The 24510-nt window shown below is 38.0% G+C and overlaps 1 protein-coding gene across 1 annotated transcript in view; it reads right to left on the bottom strand.

Moving 5' to 3' along the window:
• Window positions 1-24510, bottom strand: part of LOC148353191 (glypican-6-like) — a 195830-nt gene that overhangs the window by 123149 nt on the left and 48171 nt on the right. The window contains exons 2-3 of the mRNA XM_088353050.1: window positions 15607-15765; window positions 6395-6786 (exon numbers count right to left, since the gene is read on the bottom strand). Of these exons, the coding sequence (XP_088209176.1) occupies window positions 6395-6786; window positions 15607-15765 (551 nt within the window). The remainder of the gene's footprint in view (window positions 1-6394; window positions 6787-15606; window positions 15766-24510) is intronic.

The raw sequence follows: 24510 nt of genomic DNA, 5'->3' as shown, positions 1-24510 counted from the left end.
CTCCCTGCCGAGATTTGCATCCCCTCGCTACTACAACCACTTTTACCTCGTTTTATCTCACTTTTATATCACTTTTAGGGAATGTAATGGCGAACATATAACCAAAACCACTTCGTCTTGCATTTGTTGGAAATGTAATAGAACTTAAACCATTCCGTCTTTGTTTTTGTTGTGAACGTAATCGAACGGTAATGCACACCGTATATAAAATCCTCCTCCCCTCGCGTGAACGCGCATTCTGCTGCGCTTCCAACAAAAGCGATTGTATTCTATATAAAACGCTTATTAAAACAATAAAGCGAGCTAATTATAACAATTGGGAGATCCTAGTCTATATAACGCGTTTATTTAAACAATAAAGTGCGATCGTATTCTAAAAAATGCGTTTGTTAACGCAAATGAAAAAGTCACCAACGTCAATTTACGCTTCCAACAAAAGCGATCGCAGCAGAATGCGCGTTCACGCGAGGGGAGGGGGATTTTGTGTAGGAGTCGGATTTGGGCACAACACCGGCTCGGGAGCTTTTATACCCGTGGTCCACACGAGAAAATGACGCTGAAATGACGCGATGAGGAAGCGGAACAGTCGCCGGCGTCTGTTTTGCGGGCATACCACCGATGAACAGCGGGTTGGCCAATTTTGCGCATTTTCCATCGCGGGCAACCACGGGCAAAAAAAAACGCAAAATTTTACCCGCGATACAGACGCAAACGGCTGTGTGACCGGGCCCTAAGCAAACAGGCAAATGCAGTCAAGTTAATTGTAAGGTTTTAGCTCACAAACTCCATCTTTTACTGAACAAAGCACACAGTTCTAACCTCGCAGTGTGTTTGAATTCCACAATCACGTCTCCTGCCCAAAGGGGAATCCTCTATGCACTTTGAAAAAGCCTGTCGAAAGGACCGTTAGTTATAAATTATAGAACAGTTTGCCTGCTCATCTCAGATGTTCTTTCGTGTTGTTTTCACAACAAACTTCTGTGAAAGTTAACGAACCAGTTTGTCTTCAAACCCAATTCAGACATAATTTGGTAAGTCTTAAATATCTGTTTTATCGATATGATGAGTGAAACCTTTTTTTTACTTACAACAAAGTTGTTTATGTTTTTTCAGTACCACAGTTTTTAATTTAAATGGAAATTGTGTATTTTTTAACGCTTTCTAGTGGTAAAAAAATAATTCATTTAAAAAAAATCTATACATAGATATTGGTTTTACTTCTAAGCACAAATGCACGAACTGTCATATAAACGTGCATGTCTTTTGATACTTGTACGTCCAGAATTTTGTATTTATTTTACACAACATAAGGCTTCCCTATTTAAGAAAAATACTATTTGACAGAAGCAAAATTGTCTGAAGTGACGGATAGTAAATCATTGTATTCACTTAAATTTTCAGATTTTTGTATAAAAGAATACAATTAATGGAATCAAATATTAAACTAAAAAAAAAATAAAAAAAAAAATACAATAAAATATTAAAACAATTAAATTTAAAAAATAATTTAAAAAGTAAAAATGAAAACATAAATAAAATAATAAATGAATAAATAAAATATAAATACAATTTAAATATACTAAATCAAAACAAATGAAAAAGAAAGAAGAAAATCAGGTAAAACAATTAGGTACAGTTTATTAATTGTTAAGATATTATTACAAATATCCAAATAATTTATTTTTTTCTTAGTTTTGTTATCCCATATTATATTTATTTATGTATTTATCTATTCATTTATTTATTTATTTATTTATTTATTTATTTATGTATTTATTTATTTATTTATTTATTTATTTATTCATTTATTTATTTATTTATGTATTCATTTATTTATTTATTCCTTTATTTATTTATTTGTTTGTTTGTTTCTTTCTTTGTTTGTTTGTTTGTTTGTTTCTTTGTTTGTTTGTTTGTTTATTTATTCATTCATTTATTTTCAAACATTTGCTGAGACGGCATTTTTTGCCATTCTGACAAAAATATATCAGTCAGTTAATTTTCGTGCATCCCCAGTGGTAGCTTAAAGGCCATTCATTAACCTTGACAAATTAGATGAGTCAAGCTCTTAACCGTGCACTTTAGTTTGACCCTGTTTAGGATGTATTTAAAACTAAGATAATTGCTGCAAAGTTTTTTTTATAGAATGTGCAAAGAAAGTGTAAAGACAAAATAAAAACACTTTTTTACTTGGGTAAAGTCATCACTTTTTCAAAGTTTAGCTGTAAGGTGTCTGCTCACCCTTTAACACACATATCTTCGGGGAGACTGCGTGAAAGGCATCATCAACACCATAAGTGCTGGTGGAAGGAAATTAACACGCAGGAGTTATGTTTCCGCTTTTGGAAGGTGACACTTTTTGTAAATTAATCCAAGATTTAGCCCCGGTGCCTTTCCCTTTAATCTCACTCGGTATATGATCAAAAGTCTAAACACTCCTGGGGCGGTGTGCTATAGAAGGAGAGGCATTAAATCAGTGCATTAGATCAAACGGAATATTAAAGACATACAACTTAATTATTATTGCAAAAAACTTTGCAAACAACACTGACCATTTCATGGATTACCTTTTTTCTCCTTATGTCACCTTCTGAGAAGTACCATAAAATCAGGACTATGAGCTGCTAATTTTTTGCTGCATTTTAAACACTGCAGCTTTGAATACAGAGCAGTTTTTTTATTTTATTTTTGTGGTGGCACAAAACATTGGGCAAGCCGCTCTTTTCCACAACACATGTGCTCAAAATACAAAACACCACGGTAATATCTGAAAACATTTATGATGCCCTTCAAGAGAAATTAGACCATGTTTTGCCAATATTGCTTTCATATAATACATAACAGGAGCAAAACGGAAGGTTTATCGAATTAAATTAATGTGCTGTTTAATGCAGGAATATTATTCACCTTAAAAAAAAGGACCAGTTAAACCAAAACCACCTCAAGTACCGCATATAATAAATAGCATATATTAGCACATAAGCCTACATATTATATAAGGAACCCCCTAAACCTGCTTTAAAATAGCCACATACTAAAATAAATTTGTCCCCGAAATACTAAAAAATACTAAAAAAATATGTACCTAAACAACAATAATAACTAAATTGTGGAGAATAGAGATCAATATTCTTATAAGACGCTAGAAATATAAAATGTTTAGACATTTACTGTATCTTCAAGTAGTGCTTCAATGGAAGACACCTGTACGGAATTCTTGTATTTCGCAATAATTTCATTCTTTGACCCCGTGACCCTAGTGAGGATAAGCGGTCAGAAAATGAATGGATGGAGTCCTTCTTCGACAGGGTCTTTGTTGTTACTGTTTTGTACTTTTTCTCCACTTATTACTAACTTTAATGGGACCTATTGCTATGGGCAGAAAAGGTTAATTAAAAAAAAACAAAAAATAATATATTGTCCCTCTCAAACACAATTTGGACAGCGCCGGTTGACTGAACAGGAAGAAGAGATTGAGCAGGGCATTATCACCATCTAGATTGTAATTAACCCACCGATTTTTCTTCTTCCTAGCAATATTTTGTCAGGGGAAAAGCCAGCGAACTACTGAAAACAAGTCCACAATCCACTTTCTGGCTATGATCCACTTTCTGGCCCCGACCCACCGGTTGAAAAACACTGATATGTACTGGTGGTTAGCATTCAGCACTTTGTGACTTAAGTTTGATTCCTGTTGCAACCTGTTTTGTGATTGTGCTCAGCGTATTTTTGGGCTGATCACTGCAAGAATACGGTAATATACTAAAACCCACTTACAACCCACCCACACATTTTGGAGTTATTTTTAGGTAAAAATAAATTATGTTTTATACAAATGATTTGACGAATTCTTATGACTGTACACTTTTGGATTTAAATCTACTGCGGCTGGAGTTTTGTGCTTAAATTTCAGAGTTGGGCTTTTAATCATGTGTGCTCTGCAGTCCGAATTTCACTGTACTTCTATACAAGTTCTTTCTGCGTGAAAAGTATCCAGTCAGGAGGAGGTTGTTTTCAGGAAAAAGCAGGAGAAACTCAACTTGTTATACAAACACCAAACATAACCTCGGGCATGTTAAAAACTGCATAGGGTGCACAAAATAAATGTGTTTATTCTCAGTAACAGAATACATGAAACATGTAAAATTTATGTAATTGCATTGTGTTGTAGGTACACAAAAAATACATAGTCAAGTTACAGTTATGTTTATGGTTATGGTTGGGGTTAGGGTTAGGGTTACTTTGCGAGATTAGTGCTTAGTGCGTGTGCGACACAGTTCTGAGGTCATGAGATAGAACTTCTTGTGTTGAGTTTGCATGTTCTCCCCGTGCTTGGATGGGTTTCCTTCAGGCACTCTGGTTTTCTCACACATTCCAAAAACATGCATGTTAGGTTAATTGGCCGGTCCAAATTGTCCCTAGGTGTGAAAGAGCAAACAAATTGTCTGTCCCTGTGTGCCCTGCAACTGGCTGGCAACCACTTCAAGGTGGCCCCTGCCCACTGCCCACTGCCCGAAGGTAGCTGGGATGGGCTCCAGCACCCCGCGCCCCTACTGAGTATAAACGGTGCAGATAATGGATGGATGGATGAATTTACATATCCATAATGCCCCAATCAGAGGTGGGTAGTAACAGAGTACATGCACTCCGTTACATTTACTTGAGTATGTTTTTGGAAATTTTGTACTTCGAGGAGTATTTTTGAATTCCTATACTTTTAATTTTACTTGGGTAAATTTGTGAAGAAAAAAAAAACGTACCTTTACTCCGCTACATTAGGCAACATTGAAGTCGTTACTTCGTTACTTAATAAATCCCTTCCACGTAAGTACACATCTTTATTATGACGGAGACTCCCGGCTGGCTCTACCATGTTTAACCAATCAAACATAGCAGCAGCTATTCAACTTCAGCGGGGGAAACGTTGTTTCTGGACGAAACAGATCGAAAACGTCGCTTTGCAATACCGACTATGAAAACACAGAAGAGGAGAAGCACCCCTGGCCTTACATCAAAAACATGTTCCCTTTAAAAAGGGTGCAAAACACTAACTACAATATGCATTGTCTCCTTTGCTCGAGTTCATGGGCTAACTTGTTGTTCTGCTTGCAGAGCCTGTTATAAGTATTGGGGCTTTGAATGTGCCACTTGGTGCAACAAGTGCTTGATTTATTTATTTGATTTATACTATTTTTATTTTATTGTTTATTAAAGCACATTAATTCACGTTGATTATATCAATCTACTTTTATATTAAATATATTTTTTTGCTCATTTGGATGGACTGATAATTTCATGTTTTTAAAAAAATGTTACAGTTAGTCAGTACTTTTTTCCACCAAGTACTTTTTTACTTTTACTCAAGTAAGTATTTGGGTGACTACTTTTACTTTTACTTGAGTAATATTATTCTGAAGTAACGGTACTTTAACTTGAGGAAAATGTTTGTCTACTCTTCCCAACTCTGGCGCCAACCCACGACTTGTGTCTATGATTATTTCAATCACTGATACTAGATAGACAGAGAGATCGCACACGATTTGCACGAGCCGTAGCTCTGTATATTGTACAGATTGCATGTTTGTCGCACTTTGTTGGGGGTAAAATCACTACTCTTTTGACTGTATTTATTTCTCCTTCAATGTTCCATTTTGTGAATCGGCACGATCCTGCAGTTCCGTGAGGCTACTTGCATGACAACGTATTAGGCTAATGATGTGTTTAAGGGTATTTAGTAAATGTAATTGATGGTCTTCATTTTATACTTCAAAATCCACTACATAACCACAGCATTGTTGTTTTCTGCATTAATGTTGTAAATAAACATAAACTTACTCCTGAGACGCGCATGCACCACAATAACACATTGTTAGTAAAGCAGCTGGCATGGCCTCTGATGAAAACCATAATTTTACTGACATCCCTACTTCAAAAAAGTAAAACTTGAATTTATACACAAGACATCACAGTTTTTTGGATGTTTCAGAAATGATTACTCGAAGTGTTTAAAAACATATTGGCTTCTTAATCTGAGCTAAAATAGAGTATATCATGTCTGCCATGAGAAGAGAAAGGTTTATTTTTAATTAATAAACAATACTATGTGGTTAAAATGTGAGCACTTTTTTGTAGGACTACAATCGGTTCTTGATTTCTTCTAATTCATTTTTAAAGTTCCATTGTTGTTTATCGAAAAACAAAATGTAACAAATGTATTTATATTGTGTTTATTTTATTGTTTAGTAGCATATTTGGTATTGTAGTAATTCAAAAGAAGTCAAGTTACATTACTGCAAAATTATGGTATTCAGATTCAAAGTAGTAACTGTTTCGCAATTGCATTTGTATGGTAACCCTCCCAACCCTGTTGATTTTTAGGCTGATGCGGGTTTACCTTGGAGACCCTCTGAGCCACTTCGCGGCCGACGGAGAGCCCCTGGACGAAAGTTCGAGCGGCGATGAAGGCCCGGGTAACCTGCCCTTTCAGTTTCCTGGGCACATCCCCAAAGGGCTTGAGCTGATCCGTGTACTTGCTGACGCACTCCAGGTAATCTTCGGTGATAATGTACTGCGAGTTGAGCAGCGTGAACATTCGCTCTAGCAACCGAGACCAGAAGTCGTTGAGCATTTCCTCTAGGTTGACGTTGCCCCCTGTGTAGTAGCGTTTGAGCTCGGCGAAGAGGTTCTCGAAAACCTCGGCGTTCTGCATGTAGGGCTTGCCATACGTCCGCTTGAACATCTCGTTCAGGGACCGCTCGGTGTTCTCCAGGAGCTCCAAAAAGAATTCTGGGAAAGAAATGCCATTGTGAGTTTATTTTGTGGTAATGTCATTCATAGGATACGTTTTTTTGCTCATTCAACGCCAGACGTTTCTCTCAAATGGGATGAGTCCTATACATATCAAAAAAGTCATAGAACATCAAAAAAAGATCCCTTGTACCCTCTTCTTTCATAAGAAAAAGTATGTTTCAAGCTTTAATTTTTGTTAAGTAAAAGACAGTTGAACATCGATTCGTTTCTTGAAAAAAACTATTTTCCGAGAAAACTTCTGAGAAAAATGGTTTCATGTGAAAGGATGCATTTCAAGGAGATCTTTTCACTTTGGAGCTTTTTTGGTATTTGTGAAACTTCCAATTTTTAAATTGTGCTTTCCATAAACACAAGGGTAATTTGCTTGCAAAGTAACATTGAATTCATGCAGGAACTATGCATAAACAAGGCATGCATTTTGCAAGAATTTGGCGATTGTGTTCCCTTCTGCCTGCACGAAACATTATCCCTCTTTATGCAGACAATCACGCTGGGAATTCTTAAAATTTTTTTAAGGCTCTCTCTCTCCTACCTCACTGCTTCACTATGACTACTCGCAAAGTCAAAGACTCTCATCTGCTGGTACTGGAAGCAATACTAGAAAGTAGGGACTCCCTAAATGTGTGGACAGAGATTTGATCAAAGCCACTTCTGCCAACTAATGGTGATTTTTCATACTGAAATTTTTCTCAGAGGCTTGAAACTTATTAATCACCTGCGTCAAAAACTTTAAAATTGTTAGAAAAAATAAAAACTATAAAAAAAATGATAGGATTTTACGTTTTGGAGTTCAGGGACAATAATTCTGAAAACATATTCCTACAGTAAGGCACAAATAGAGTTAAAAGCCTGTTTCGAAGGCGCTTTCCTGACTTGTGCAATATACATTCCACTGTACTCCTTAACTGCTGAGTCAAAAGTAAACCAAATTTTACGGAATAGTGGAATAGGAAACCCAGCCCTTATTCCAAAACTTAAACATACTATCCAAGGTTACTTTAACTGGGTTAAAAAAAATCGTGAGTTTCCCTAATAACCTTTAAACCTAAAACGACACGAAATTACCCACTCAGTAAAAGCTCATTGAACAGTTATGCAGCAGAAGTTTTCAGTTGGTTGAGAGGTGAAAGTTGTGACTAACTGTGGGAAATCACATTGGATTTTCTCACATTGATGAGAATTGTAATCAATTGAAATCGAAAACCATGTAAAATATCAAAATGAAAATGGAAAATTGGAAGATGAATTTCAATTGGATCTTCTTTGTCATTGTTATATCCTATTTCTGGAAAGCAATGAGTTTAATGTTTACACTCTGTGTTGTTCAAATCACTTCTGTCAAAATTAATTTGGGGTTTATTGTACTCTGTCAAATCAAAATGTCTCTGCTGCATCTTACAGTTGATGTTATTATTAGGCCTTTCACTGAGACTGACAGTTCTTAAGGGAATAGACAAAGCCTATGCTGTCGATAACCGTTAGTAGCTATGTACAAGTGTTCTATAAGGAATGATCGGCTACAGCACCAGCCATTGGTGCCCTTGTTTCTATAACACTGCTCAAGTCTGATACCAACAGCAGGTGGTAATTCAACATTAAGGAGCATTTGCATGTAGTAAGAGTGCAATTTTACTGTTTGCATCAACACCAACAACAACGCGCACTTCATCAACACCTTTACATGTTTAGTTTAAAAAAGTGCTCACAAATGCACAAACCGACGAGCAACATCCTCTGAAGGGTCGGAAGGCTTATATGTATCTACAAAGTACAATTGAATACAGTTATGGCGGTGCAGACTTAATTACGACAACGCTGAACATCTCCTCATGAAAATATTCTCTATACCTTATATACTCGCATCCAAGGCGGATTTAGAACTATAAATAAAAAAAAAAAAACGAAATTAGAGGTTCAGCTTATACGCATATATTTGGCTAATTGTCACCAGTAGCAAATGTTAGGCAGCACATGGGATGGAGGCGTGGCTTATACAGGAACAACAAACCTACAGGAAATCAATGGGCAATTGTGAGCACAGAATGTGCTTAGGTCTTTTTATTTGTAAAATGATTTTTGCAAAACACCATGCCTGGATAAAAATTGAACACATATTTGACAGTACGCAAAAATAAATGAAGAAGGAGATATTTGAGTGAATTGAAGCACAGGGACAAAATAGATATGAACCATCTCGTGTGTTTGTCTGTAAGCTCTCAAAGTTGCACAAGCCAGGAAATACAAAGGGTTCACTCCTTCCACAAAGTGGTGTATACTTTTTTGTATTTCCTCTAGTATGTCATTATTTTAAATGAGTTTGAGGGGGGTCAGCTTCTATGCAAGTATATATGGTAATTTGTGAATGTATAGTTACATGTAACGTGCTAGTTGTCATGTCCTGCATGGTCGCCATGACAACCAGCTGGTCCCGCCCCTTGACACCGGCTGACACAGATTGTCCTAATTACGTTTGGGATTCTTAAGGGCTGGTTTGGGGACTGCCGGTCGCTGGTTCATTGCATTGTTCTGCATTGTTCTGTTTTGCCCTGTTCTGTTTTGTTTGACATAAGGAAAACCTGTCATGCCCGTTTGTCTGAGTTAGTAACTTTAAGCCTGTTTGTGAGTATTTCCTAGTCTAAGTTTCTGATTGCCTGTAAGGCTGTTTTTGTTTTGTTTTTGTCCCTACGTGTTGGACAATTTTTTATTTCCTAAATAAAAGTAACTGATCGTTACGCAATTGAGTTCACCCTTCCTGCCTCCCTGGTCCGGCCTCGTGACACTAGTTTTTGGTGTCAATCTGGAAAATAAGCAAATTACCTTTTAAATTAAATAAATAGTAATAGCTGATGAGATGAGATGAGTAACTACAGGTTTTTAGTGACATGACCAACAGTGAGTACAGAATGCTGTGTTGTATTTTCGAGTTGCATACTACTCTGAATGCACCATGTTTCTTCTTATCAGGTAAAAAAGAAGCGTCTGTTAAGGTGCTTAATGGCAACGAGATTGAAAAATAATTACACCTACTGTAAAGTTTTAACTAAAACCATAGCTAGACTCGCCCCATTGCTTTCCAATGGACCAGCTCATTCAAATGCTAACCGAAATTAGCACCTGAGATATACTTTAAATTACAAAAAATTAAACACAGATTATTTGAAAACACATCATCACAGGTAAAATAACACAATCCAAAGAACACATGTGAGAAACAAATGTATTTTTGATTATTATTCATTCAACAGTTTTGTTTTTATCACATTTTAAGCATTTGTAATTGTTTACACCCAAATGGCCGGGGGAATTGACAATCTTGCCAAAATATCACTGTCAAGACTCATTTAGTCATTCCCTGCACACTTTTGTAGAATGACATATTTGTCAACGGCACTGGATGTTTTAATGAGAAATGTGTTTGCAAAACAATAACTCTTGTCTTAATGCAATTCCACATTTTCTGTTTTGAGTAAAATTAATCAAACGTAAACTTCGTGCCTTGGCTCAACAACTATTGTAAAACATTATTTGAGGACTTTGGATTAGAACTTTGCTGCTAATCAAGTGTTTCATGCAAATGTGTATATACAAATCTCACAAAATTAGCATATTTCAGATTAATACTGTAGAAAGAGTGTAATTACAAAGTTAACCCGATAATAGGCTCATTTTTCTCCCAAGTGTGACACATCAGCAAGAACAAAAACAAGTATGTAATTTATGTATAAAATCATGGTTCATTAGATTTTGATATAAAGTTCCACGCAATAATTTGAACACCTTTCTGAGATATCTATACAATCTCAACAAAGTCTGACTAATATCTTCATAACAGCGTAATTTCCTCAACACACAAAAATGTAATCTACATCCCTGGTGGTCTAGTGGTTGGAATTTACCATTATCACCATTGTAATCAGGGTTCGATTTCCGTTGAATCCATTGATGTCCAAATGTGGACAGTGATATTTTTGAACTCATCAATCATCACTCAAATACAGCAATATACTACCGAAAAAAACCTAGTGTAGAGTATCCCTTGTTTCTCGCGGGGGCTACCTTCCAAAAAAATCTTGCGATGGTCAAAACCCACAAAGTAGAAACATTTATTTATTAAAATATGTATTTATTAAATATACTAGAGAACAAAAAAACAATGTACAGGCTCATGTATTTATTTAACAAATAAAAATACTGTACTTCAACGTTTCTCTTTACAAACAACTTCCGTACAGTCAATTTATAGTTCTAAAAATAATATTGCCATATTGAAAAAAAAACATAATTCAAATTACTTTACATGATGCCCATCATGTGGACGTTACAGAAAACAACATTTACATTTTGGTCGGCAACCCAAAAAAGCCACTCTAGACGAAAAAACAAAACAAATTGGACGTAGAAATTAAAAAAAAAAATACATATTGTAGGTTCGTCAAACTGTTTTACGTATGTGTACAACTCTAACGCAATGCCATTGATGCACGCGAAGACAACCAAACAAAAAGGGTGGAGGGACAGTTTATCCAATCAGAATGCAGAAAACAATGTACATTGAAAATCCATGAAGTAGCAAAATTGCCATAAGTCATCCGCGATACAGAAAGGGATTACTGTATAATGCCCCTCAGATGATTTTTTGTTGGTAAATAAATTAGTGTTTTTCTCAACTGGTGGGTCGGGACCCGAAAGTGGCTCACAGGGCTGTTTCCGGTGGGTCTCGGCCTTTGCCTTGGCACAACTTTTCAAAGAAAACAAAAATAACTGAGGGTCAATTACACTCCTTAACAATAGATGCTGAAGAATGTCAACACCACAGAAAAAGACTTGTAAAGTTTGTTTTGTAAGTCTAGGATGGTGAAACCCAGATACTGTACCGTAATCTTTTTATCAAGGTTAAAGGGGACCAGAGTATCCCCGAATTCAGCAAATAGCCTCCCCTCCTTCATTTTACCATGCCCCCGCTTGCAGCAATAGACAACCAGAGAACATGGTTTGCAGCCACAGGGGTGCTGTTCATTTCAGAGGGAACAGAAAGTATATTGCACCAGTCATTACAAAAATTTGCTCTTTCAACCCTTGCCTTCAGCAAGCAGCATGCCGTCAGGAATCATGGATCACGGCCACACAGGTGCGGTTCACTTTTTGGTAGACAGCAAAGTACGGCAGCCTAGTAAAAATGTTGCACTGCTTCTTTAGATGTTTTTTAGTGCATTTCAAGCATTTGGATTTTATAAAAAATGCAGCCAATTGAGCATTGAATCGATGTTCGTCGTCGTTTTCAAACTGTGAATATATTATCTACTATTTCCGGTTTAACTTGCCTTCCATTCGATACATTTGAGAGGTGTATTTTCTTTTTTTTTATTTGGGGTTGCAGCTTGTATTTAGGGTCGGATGGTGGGTCCTCAAGTCAGACCGGTCGAGAAACTGATATACGGTTTAACCAAAAATTAAGGCAACTTTTATTAATTTCTCTGCAGCCGGGTGGCAAACGACCCACGGCCCGATACTGGTCCACGGCCCGGTGGTTGATGACCACTGCTTTATTGGACATCTCATCAAGAAAGTTCCTAGCTCAAGCGAGAGGTTTAGTTTTAAAACCGAACTTGCCGTTACCATGGAAACCACTGGAGCTCCAAAGTCAACCATGAATGAAAACTTAATAGGCACAACTTTAATAAGAAATGAAACTTTTATATGCTGCAATCCGCTGGGTGTGCCATTGAAATCACCTTAAACATCAAAAGGACAGGTGGCTATTGCACCCCCGCCTCATCCCCAGACGTTTCACCTCTGCATGTGAAGTGATAAGACATACCCATCCCACGCAGTCTCACGTCGAGAACGAGAGGGATTATTACAGCTCATTAAGAGGAGCTGACTCTACTGACGAGCTTGCTAGTAATGGATGTAGGAGAGAGTCTGCCCCGAGTAATGAGCCCATCCCCCCACCCTCCTCCTACTTCATGTATAACCACCCTAGTGGTCAAGGGAGTCGCTGCGGGGGCTCTGTCTCACAGCAGGCACACAAAAGCATGAAAAAAAGCTTAATAATACAAAGTTTGGCTCTGGCCCGCTCTCGTCAATCTGCTGAGCAAGGAGCCGTGATCTGTTTAATCCGACCTGGGAAAGGCGACTCCGTCCGTTTGCATATTCATGAGGGGGGGCTTTATTCAGGGTATGGAGTGAAAAGCTACAGGGTTAACATGTTATCAAATTACACAGAGGGCTTTTAGTTTTCCTTTTTGTACATCCATTTAGAAAGAAAATGCAGTGACACTGCAGGAATTTATTCATTTTCAAATGTTTTATGAATATTCATAGTACTCTACATATAACGGTTACTTACTAATTTCTAAGTTTTTGTTTAAGCTAGACATGTCAATTGTTTCAAACTAACCAATCACTTTTTTTCAGATAACTTAGAAAATAAAGGTAGACTGTGTCATTTGAGGTGCACTTAGAATACGTTGGAAGTTAAATATTTTGAAGATGAATTGTTGAATCCTATTCATTGTCATTGATATCAATATTGTGAAACAGTGTATGCAATTATATCGGACATGACACTCCAGGGTAAACATGTAATAAAGACTTTATGAAAAAAAAAAAGATTACCAGGGAAATAATATTTACAATGCAGTGCTTAGAGACTTACCTAAGTCATAATAATAGTGCAATGTTCTTGTATCAGTAATAATAGTGCATCGTATCAAAAGTGCAATGAGAGGAAGTGTAATAACATACATCGCAAGATATGTTTTCACAGTTTTGTGCCGTGTTTTAGGGTGATGTCCCAAGGGAGGTAGCTGTCTCTGAGCCTGTCTGTCCTTGTTTTGAGGGTATTGTAGCGTCAGAGGGCAACAGGTCAAGGACGTGGTGGCCAGGGCGGGATGTGTATTTTATAATGTTGATGGTTGTGCTACGGTATTGCTACCAGGTGTGGGCAGCCCAGGATAGGTTGTCGGAGATGTGCACGCCCAGAAGTTTGAAGGAGTTGACTCTCCCCACGCAGTCTCCATTGATGATGAGTTGGGCTAAATCTGTGCTGGTCTTCCTGAAGTCAAGTATGACTTCCTTGGATTTTGTGATGTTGATTATTAATTTTTTGTACCGCACGAAGTCAGTATCTCCACTGTCCTTCCTGTATGGCATCTGATCCCCATTAGAAATGAATCCCACAAAGGTTGCGTCATAAGCGAAGTTCACAAACGTGTAAGTTGTTTTAATAACAACATCAGCTGTGTCGACACTAGATGGGAAGCTAACTACCTGATGCACAAGTTAACGTTCAGCAATTTTTGAAATTACAAGTTATAAAATATTACTAAGAATAGCTGTTCTTGTACCTTAATAATATTGGAATGATTCGGTCGATGCTGTCAAAATCGGATGATGAGATTATAATTTATGCGTTAATAATGTATTGGTCTGAATACTATAATGTATTTCTCTTTGGTTTTCCGATGTCCAGTATCAAAAGTTTGCGACTGGTTTAAAATACGGCAAAGGGGCTTTTGACTAAGCCATGAAAGTTTGACTATATCACTCTAATATTAGCTAACTAGCAGAAGCCGGACTGTGATTGAGTAGAACCAATGGAAAAAAAATACTTCCTTGTTTTCAGTTTCTGTGTCCTTTAATGCTTGGTCAATATGTACATAAAACTAAATCCATAAGGGAATCGGTAGTGTTGTAAAATAGGGCATGATTGTATGATTTATTTATTTATATACTTTTTATTACTTCAGTCATTTATAAATCCATCCCTTTTTTTGTGTCGACACTTGATGGGGAGCTAACTGCCTGATGCACAGCAAGTTATCGTTCAGCATTTTTTTTTTTTTTTTATGGGATTTACATAATATTAAAAGTCAGCAGTGCAAATGTTATCAAATTTGAAAAGTAATAATGTATGCATAATCTTTCAATTAGCTAACAGTATTATTTTTGTATTTGTTAAAATGGGAAAACGGTATCGATCCCAGGGGAATAGTATCGATCCTATTCAAGTACTTGCTCAGCTGAAATAACATCGATATTTGCATCCATATGCCTACCCTTAACTAGAAGTCGCTAACCGTCGCTAATCATAATGGCAGCCATCGCATTATCGCCAAAACTTTGAAAATAAGGGTTTGTACACCATGTTCATGGTCAGATTCGAGCACTTTTTAATGACTTTCGAAGCCAATTGTCCAATTTCTACGGTACTATTAAATGAAGAATTTTGGCGTAAATCTTGTATTTTGCAGAGCCACAAAAATATATGTGATTTACATATGCCATTTTTAATCTTGCGTGTGCATCTATCTAGAAATCGGATTTTTAGATCTTGAGTAGATGGTGAATATATTTGTGGATCTGAACAATACACATGTAAATATTTTTGAGACAAATCTCTCCCCATATAAGTATTGGTTAAAAATGAGTAATATGTAACTTGGATGTTAAATTGCAGGAAGTTCTTCCCATTAAAATTTACCTCTGGGAATGCCTAGGATGACTCTTTATCGGACAATGCCTTACAAACGGATGCCGGCTGCCATTAATAACGAGGGAAGAAGAAATTGAATGGCAAAGCAAAGCCACTAGGGAGCAGTCTCTGAGTCATTTTGAAGCAGACTTGTTGAGAAGCATGGCAACAATTTCAAGCACTTTACCCCAAAATTTAGGAATTCAAGCACCCATAAAAACCCTGGAAAAAGTCATGGAGAAAGCCAAACATTCTCTATCTTCACCCATATTCCTTAATTACTAAAATACAACCTTCAAACAAATGCCCAAGTGACCTACCATCAAACTTCTGATGTCTGGACACAAACATGCTCCTCAAGTTATGACTCATCTCATCAACCAAATCAGCAAACTCCTGCTTGCTCCGCTGACCGAAGCCGTCCTCCATTTCTTGGGTGCAGCAAGTGTTCCGCTGCGGGCACACTCGCAGATGTTCACCTGTCAAAAAAAAGAAAAAACAATTGATAGTCTGTACTAGCATGCTTGCAGTGCAAGGTGACAGTTAGCATGGCTAAGAAATACAATCATAATACCAGATCATACGTTACAGTACAGCTTTGTTCCCCTTAAAACGGCTAATGTTTTAAAAAAATCGATCGATTTTTTTTCAAATTCAATAAACAAAATCTAGACTCAAGACTAATATTTAGGTCTATGTCTTCTTTAGGGGCCGGTCACACAGCAGTTTGCGGCTGAATCACGGCCAGAAATTTCTGCCTGTGAGGCGGATGCTATTGGACGCTTTGAGATCGCCATAGAGACAAAATACAGCAGTGCTTAACACGCGGTCGGAATTTCGCGCGTGGGTGGCAGCGCGAAAAAGTTTTGCGCTGCTCAATTCTTTAGAGCGCGGGTACACAGCCTTTTACGGGCGTATCGAGGCTGAACCACGGCCAGAAATTTCTGGCCGTGAAGCAGACGCTGTTGGGCGCTTTGAGACCGCCATATAGACGAGATACAGCAGTGCTTTACTCGCGGTCGGAAATTCACACGCGGTTGGCCGCGCGAAAATGTTTTGAGCTGCTCAAAACTTTGAGCACGTGTTAACCGCGGGCGGCACACGAGGTAATGACGCGGAAATGACGCGGAACGACGTGCTCTGGCCGCGGCCAGGGCGTGGTTACCCATGGGTAGGACGGGAAATTTCAGCGGGTAATCGTGGGTGGAGCATGGTAATAGCATGTTCGGCGCCTGTACCCCGGTGTTATTACGTGAAATTAGCGTGTTACGCGTGTGACGGTCAAACGCCTTTCTCCGCGTATATACAGCGCGATTTGCCGAGCACACGTCAGTTGTGCCAAGGAGTGGACATGGATCCCTGTCACCGTAGTGACCTCGTCTTAATCCATTTTTATTTCTTGACATTTCTTTTCATTTCATAACAAGATCATAAAATAAAAATGAAAAACTATTACAATAATAACATATTGGCTTCTTCGCTGCCATAGCTTGAAATCTTGATCTTCACGGGACTGTGTTTTGAGCGGTTATGATTTCTACAGCCCGGTGTTATGCCGATAAATACATCCCTGCCGAGATTTGCATCCCTTCGCTACTACAACCACTTTTACCTCGTTTTATCTCACTTTTATATCACTTTTAGGGAATGTAATGGCGAACATATAACCAAAACCACTTCGTCTTGCATTTGTTGGGAATGTAATACAACTTAAACCATTCCGTCTTTGTTTTTGTTGTGAACGTAATCGAACGGTAATGCACACCGTATATAAAATCCTCCTCCCCTCGCGTGAACGCGCATCCTGCTGCGCTTCCAACAAAAGCGATTGTATTCTTTATAAAACGCTTATTAAAACAATAAAGCGAGGTAATTATAACAATTGGGAGATCTTAGTCTATATAACGCGTTTATTTAAACAATAAAGTGCGATCGTATTCTAAAAAATGCGTTTGTTAACGCGGATGAAAAAGTCACCAACGTCAATGCACGCTTCCAACAAAAGCGAATTTTGCGCATTTTCCATCGCGTTCACGCGAGGGGGGGGGGTGTTGGGTGGTTGCGTAGGAGTCGGATTTGGGCACAACACCGGCTCGGGAGCTTTTATATCCATGGTCCACACGAGAAAATGACGCAGAAATGACGCGATGAGGAAGCGGAACAGTCGCCGGCGTCTGTTTTGCGGGCATACCACCGATGAACAGCGGGTTGGCCAATTTTGCGCATTTTCCATCGCGGGCAACCACGGGCAAAAAAAAAACCGCAAAATTTTAGCCGTGATTCAGCCGCAAACGGCTGTGTGACCAGCCCCTTACCTAGACGCGAACCGAAATCTAAGTTGTTGTGTGTGAACTAATAACTCCAACAATCGCCATTGTTTTGGTAAAAGTTTGAGCCTCTAGTTTTAAACAAGATCATGATTTTGTTTTTTTTAATATTCTGGAGACAGATTTTGTTTCACACATAAAAATAGATAGCGGAATAATATCCACCATTTTTTAAAGTTAAAAGTTTGACATGTAAGTACCCTTATTATACCTTTTTTTGATGATCGAAAGCACCAAATGTATTACAGAAAAAAAAAAAAAAAAAAAAAAAAACGGATATAGCCAAAGCACTTAACATAAAACATTGGAGGAAACACTGACGTTGGACACCAGAAAAAAAAATCTCAGGAAAGAAATATATTAAGCAGTAATTGTAATGTTTTGTTTTTTTAGAAAGCTTTTTTAAAGTTAGAATATGGCCAACTGGAATGAAATAGTTGGATTCTTGTAAATTATAAATGAACTGAATTTTTATAGTGCTTTTTACGCAATATCGTTATCTATGTACTTTATAATGTGTCAAATTCACACGCAAAAATGCACACACATTCAGACACACATCAGAAGTGCTGCAAATACTTTAATAATCTGTTTTCATGAGACGTTTGGAGGCGCCACTGAATCTCATGTTTCCAAGTAAATCGATTTGTTAGCCTTAAGGTAAACTTGCCTCTTTATTTTCATAAGACTAGTTATTGGTAATTGATCCAAGATGTAAAAAAAAAAAGATGGATTTAAGGACGAAGTGTACTCTTTCAACCATTCGAGTGAACTTACAAACACTTACTGATGCATTTATATAAAGCTCCACCACGACCAGAAATCGTGCTTAGTGGCCAAGTTTTCCCATGGCTGTCGTTTTTACTTCCTAAATATACTTGTGTTAAACGGACTGCTAACATTTAGTTTGACATATGGCATGCGGCACAAAGGCGCCTCGAAAGGCACATTATTTTCAGAAGCATGATGGCGCAGCGCCTTTGACGACATAACTAACGCTGAAACGTAAAGAGCGAGCGTATATAAAAGAATAAATTACATATATCGAAAACACAGCTCCCTAACCGACAATTAAACTACAGGCACTGAGCTAGCACAGCGAGAGAGTCTTGGAACAGTACGTCGCTTTGCGCGCTGAAAATGAATTGCAGGTTCAATGCCACCAGTTAAAGTTATGTTAAAGATAAATCGGGGGTATGGAGAAGATGCTAGGCCCCTTTAGAACATTCGGCTGCATGTTACATAATTAATGACATTGGGGAGAAGTTAATGATGCGTATCATTCTTTCCCCCCCTAGCAGTGGTTAAGAAAGAGTGAGTTCAGTATATCTTATAAACTTGATAAACAATTGCGCTACTGAAGGAATGTTTTTCTTTTCGGTCTTTATCGGCAGGATTTTGACATATTAGTTTGGACACTTCCTGCATTGGAATTCAGTTAGTATGGTATTCATCCATTTTTAGTATTCATTACAATTGTCTTTGTTGTCATTGATACAGAGCCCAGCAAAAGTATTGATACAGAGCCCAGCAAAAGCATTAACTTTTCGTTTTGGTCTCCATTAATTGCGATACCAGACGGATTACTGTATGTATACAAACAAACAGCTACAACCCCATCAACATGTTAACCAAAATTGACTAAAAATCATGAATATCATTGTCAGTTAAGCTTTTTTCCCAACACAGAAGCTTTATCAGCCCGGGACCATACATTGAATGCTTGGGAAAATGCTGACTTTTGAGAAAAGAATGGCGACCTTTGAAGAAGAGACCAGTGGAATGTACAGACCAAATTGAAGCTCCATGTCCCATTCACACAAAAACAACCAGTATGTGTTCCTGCAGCCATTGCAACTCTTTGCATTCAAATTGTAAGATAATAGAGTTTGGAAGACTAGCCAGCCTAAAGCAGCTCTTTATAAGGAAATAAAATAAAAGTAAAACCCAATGCTGAAATGTGCTTAATATAAACATTGTTGAAATGTGATACTGACGGTCAATAGGACCACTGTAAAAAAACATATTGCTAAGTGCTCTTAGAAGAGATTGTAAAGACCGGTTTTCTCAGCATCAAGTCACTTTTCATTTCTTGATCAAATTTGCTGCTCGATTTAAAGAGAGCTTCATTCTGGTATTCCTGTGTCAATAATACATCACTGACAGTCTCCTTGCCAGTACAGAAAATTCTACCTTCAAGGGGCCTCTTGGACAGGACAATGGATGCTTTCTCTCGGGTCAAGAGAAAGCATCCAAAGTGGAAACTGCAGTTGCATTGTTCATATTGTCAGTTTTAATTTGTTGTTTAAGTTTTTTTTGGTCCGAGGAAGGTGACATAAACAAATTTAAAATGCAAATTGGCTTTAGGCTTCTACATGTTGATATGTGTCGGTTTGGATTTCAATCACGAGGACGCACTCAATTCAAATCTATCTATTTTCAACCCGGTTTCTGCAAGTATTAGAAAATGTCCTTTAATGTTATTTGTTGTTGTTTTTTTGATTCATCATGAAATAAAACTTAAAGGCCATGTTATACTGCTCATGCACACATACACGTGCACAATCATATAGAAGTACAGTATACAAATAGCGTTGCTAAAAAAAAGTATCTCCGATCTTGTATTTTGTTTGTTCACAATTCGATTGTTTGTTAAAGAGTTATCTCATCTCATCTCATTAGCTGCACCGCTTATCCTCAGTAGGGTCGCGGGGGTGCTAGAGCTCATCCCAGCAATCATCGGGCAGTGGGCAGGGGACACCCTGAACTGGCTGCCAGCCAATCGCAGGTCACACAGGGACAGACAACTCGCTCGCTCATTCACACCTAGGTACAATTTGGACCGGCCAATCCACCTGAAATGCATGTCTTTGGAATGTGGGAGGAAACCGGAGTGCCCGGAGGAAACCCACGCAAGCACGGGGAGAACATACAAACTCCGCACAGTAAGTCTGGTAGCTGGATTTGAACCCACACAGGAGGTTCCCAAGACCTTAGAACTGTGCCGCACTCGCGCTAACCACTGCGCCGCCGTGCTGCCCTTATTAAAGAGTTATTTAGGATAAATTGTTTTCCAAATCTTTCAATATTAGATGTATTGTTGCTTAAATGTCAAAAATACATGCGTGGAAGTGATTTTTCTGAAATACTGTTTTTTTTTAAATTTCCTTTTTTAATATACAGTGTCCCTTTAAAGAGTTAATTAGGGACTACCTGCAAATTAATGGTGAAACATTTTGAATATAAAATCAATGATTATTGTTTGAGCAGTTTCATACCAGTTTGCATAAAAATGGAAAACATAGATTCCAGATTTGAATAATATCATAAAAATAATGTAATAATGATTAATTTGCATTATTTGAGATGGAAAGAAAAACACTTGAGAACGAGAAGCCAGATATATGTACCAAGGTTGTTATTTGCCACTGGATGCCATGATGTTTTTATGATGGCCTTGACAAATCAGTTGTCCTAATCACATTTCATTCTTTCATTTTACAACCACTTATCTTCACAAGGTTTTCGAGAGTGCTGAGGCCCATCCCAGCCGACTTTGGGCAGTGAGCAAGGAACAGCATGGACCATTTGCCAGCCAATCACCAGACACATGGAGACCATCATGCACACATACACACACACATCCAATTTGGAACTACCGAGTGACCTGGCCTGCATGTTTTTGGAACGTGGGAGGAAACCAGAGTGACTAGAGAAAATCTGGTCAGGCAAAGGAAAAAAATGCAAACTCTACATAGGGAAACCAGTAGCTGGAATTGAACCCAAAACCTCTGAACTGTGAAGCGTTGTTTATCAGTTACACACCGTGCTTCCTCTGAAACACAGTTATTATGGTTTGTGATCAAAAGGCTTCTTGTATTTTTGAAATTAGCGTTGACAGCACTTAAGGGTAAGATCCGTAACTCGGGCGGGGCCTAACATTTCAAACATTGAATTCAGTTTTGTTGGCTTAAATTACCCTTCTTCCGCCTGATTCCTCACAAATTAAATGTGAAAAGTAGGGTTTGATTCAAATTCAAGCACTTGTTAAAGATTTTCATAGCCAATTTTCCCAGTACCATTAAAAGAAGAAATATGGTGTGAATCCGGGATCTACATAGAAATTTTAATCTTGCGTGTGCATTTATCAAGACATATGACTTTTAGATGTTGCAAAATAGTGAATACATTTGTTTTTGAAACAAATCACTCCCCGTATAGGTGTGGGGTATAAATGACAGTACAATGTAGCTTTTACATTTTCGGCTGCAGGAAGTCAATCTCATTAAAATTTACCAGTGGAAAACACTTTTTTTGCAACGCCCATAATAAATGTCCATGATCGATACGTTATCCTTGCACTAATACACATTTCATAATCCCTTGTTTAGATGTAGCATGCACCTGTCTTCTTTGGCGCGACCCGTCGAGACAATGACTCTTGATAGGACAAGCCAGACAAACTATTGCCAGCTGCTACTGATCACGAGCAAAGAGTTGATACAATAGCAAAGCAAAGCCACCAGAGAGCATTTCCAGTGTCATTTTTAAGTAGACTCGTTGAAAATCATGGCAACAATTTCAACAAGCATTTTTTTTAGGATTTCAAGCACCCATACGAACCCTGGGCTCTGGCGTCATCGTGCGGACATTTTTATAACTGTCACTGTTTGAGCTAATTTTTCTCTTGTGCTTTTCTGAAATATTGATAACAGTACTTAACAGCAAAAATAAAACATTCTACTGATTTGTGCCACGTGTAAGAGAAGCAAATCCGTTTCAGTCAAGAAGGATAAGGAACATTGATTCAGGGATCATCTTGGGGCACACTCCCACTGTAAAGCAAACATTGACTGCAACCTTTTCATCAGCGACGTCAAGTCGAGGGTGGAAAGAAAGAAGAAAAAAGAAAAAAGACAGCAGCTTCTTGACATTACTTTCCTTCAAGGATCTGTGGCGGTCGGTCTCCGACATCACTGAGCCCGTCATACATCAATGTACTGCATATGGGGAAGGGACTTTCAAGGGACACCGCCAACCACAGGAGGACCGTGTCCTTCCCCTTCAAGGTTAAAAGACTTTCTAGCCTCAGTGGATCAACCGTCTGCCCTGCAACTTATCCCATAGGCGTGACGAGATTGTTATTCCTTAACGTAGAAAAACTCCACTTGAATTTTGTGCACTCTTTTGTTTCAAGAAATAGACAGTGTCTAGCATACAATAAACAACAGTGCCTTGCAAAGGTATTGGCCCTTTAAAAAACATTTGGTCAAATAGCCTCATTGCTTTAAACGTAAAATCCCAGTGCATAACATTTGACCACCAAATAGCCCTGTGTTGTCTGGTACGAGCGAAGGCCAGTTATAAACAGAAAAGTGTGGCGGCAGGATGCTGTAAGAACATGACGCTGATCCAAAAAGGCATTCCACGGTGAAAAAGAAAAACAAATTACTTGACCTATGTTTTTATTTAAATCAACATTGGTATAATAGTTAATATATGTTTGCCCAATATTCCTATCAATGACTTTTTTCTAAAACTGAAAACGTTTCTTTTACCACTAGGAGGCGCTAAATATTACACTCTGTCCCTTAGGGTTTCAAAGCTAAAAAAACGGAAAATATTTTCCAAGAATCAACAACACGTGAGACACAATCGTGAGGTAATTCGTCTATAATATATTTACAAGGACAAAAAGGATGTATGTGTTTAGAAAAAATAGCCCCCTGTTTTTCATCTCAGCCAACTGACTCCAGAAGTTCTTTGATGATTTCTGAATAATCCAATGTTGACCTAAATGACTAGCAATGACAGAGTGCACCTGTGTGTACATAAGTCTCAGTTTATCTGCACTTGAACTAACAACATTATGAAGAACAAATAAAACAACAGGCAGGTCTAGGATAAAGCTGTGGAATTCAAAGCAGTAATGGTGTACAAAAATATCTCACAACATTTTCTTATCACGCAGACCACTTTATGAGCAATACTATCAAAATAAGCTTACAACCACAAAAACCTACCAAGAACCGACCATCATTTAAAAAATATTGGCCAAAACAAGAAAAAAAGCTAATCGGAGGACCAAAAGAAGGCCCTTGATCACATTGGATGACCTTCAAGTACACAGAGCTGAGGTGCCACGATCAGTGTGTGAGACAACTTTTAGTTGTACTCTGCATAAACATCTCTTTTATGGAAGAGTGGCAAAAACAAAGCCCTTTCTGAAGGACCACAATAAAAAAGCCACATGGGAGACAAAAGTATGTGGAACAGGGTAATATGGTCAGATAAGAGCAAAATTAAACTAGTTGGGCTGAACACAGGAGGTAAAGCGCTCGTCTTGGGATCAAGAGATCGCAGGTTCGATTCCCGGCTCCTCCGTGTTATATTGTGAAGTGTCCTTGGGCAAGACACTGAATCCCTAATGCCCCCAATAAGCAGGTTGGCGCTTTGCATGGCTGCATGGCCGCTATTGTTGTGTGAGTGTGTGTGTGAATGGGTAAGTGTGAAGCACATTGTAAAGCGCTTTGGGAGGTCTTCATTGACTTGAAAAGTGCTATATAAATGCAGACCATTTATCATTTACCATCACCCTGAAAACACCATCTACAGCGAAAATAGGGGCTAATATTTTTCCAACACCTACTTTTCAGTGTTTTTATTTAGTCAGCACAATATAAAAAGGTGGATTAACTTTGAGTTCTTTTCACGATTGTGTATCATATTTTCTTGATTCTTACAAAATATTTCATTTTTTTTTTTTTATCTATAAGTTTGAAGCCGGAAATATGGTAGTATGTCAAACAGTTCCTGGGACGACAATACTCTTGCAAGCCACTGTAGTTTATAGGATGTGAAATGTAAATTTTAGTCGGGTACATAAATCTTTGGCAA

Source organism: Urocampus carinirostris, chromosome 14 (genome assembly GCF_059441175.1).
Source record: "Urocampus carinirostris isolate Australia breed hairy pipefish chromosome 14, RoL_Ucar_1.0, whole genome shotgun sequence".
NCBI lineage: Eukaryota > Metazoa > Chordata > Actinopteri > Syngnathiformes > Syngnathidae > Urocampus > Urocampus carinirostris.
This window is presented reverse-complemented; position numbering and strand designations above follow the sequence as displayed.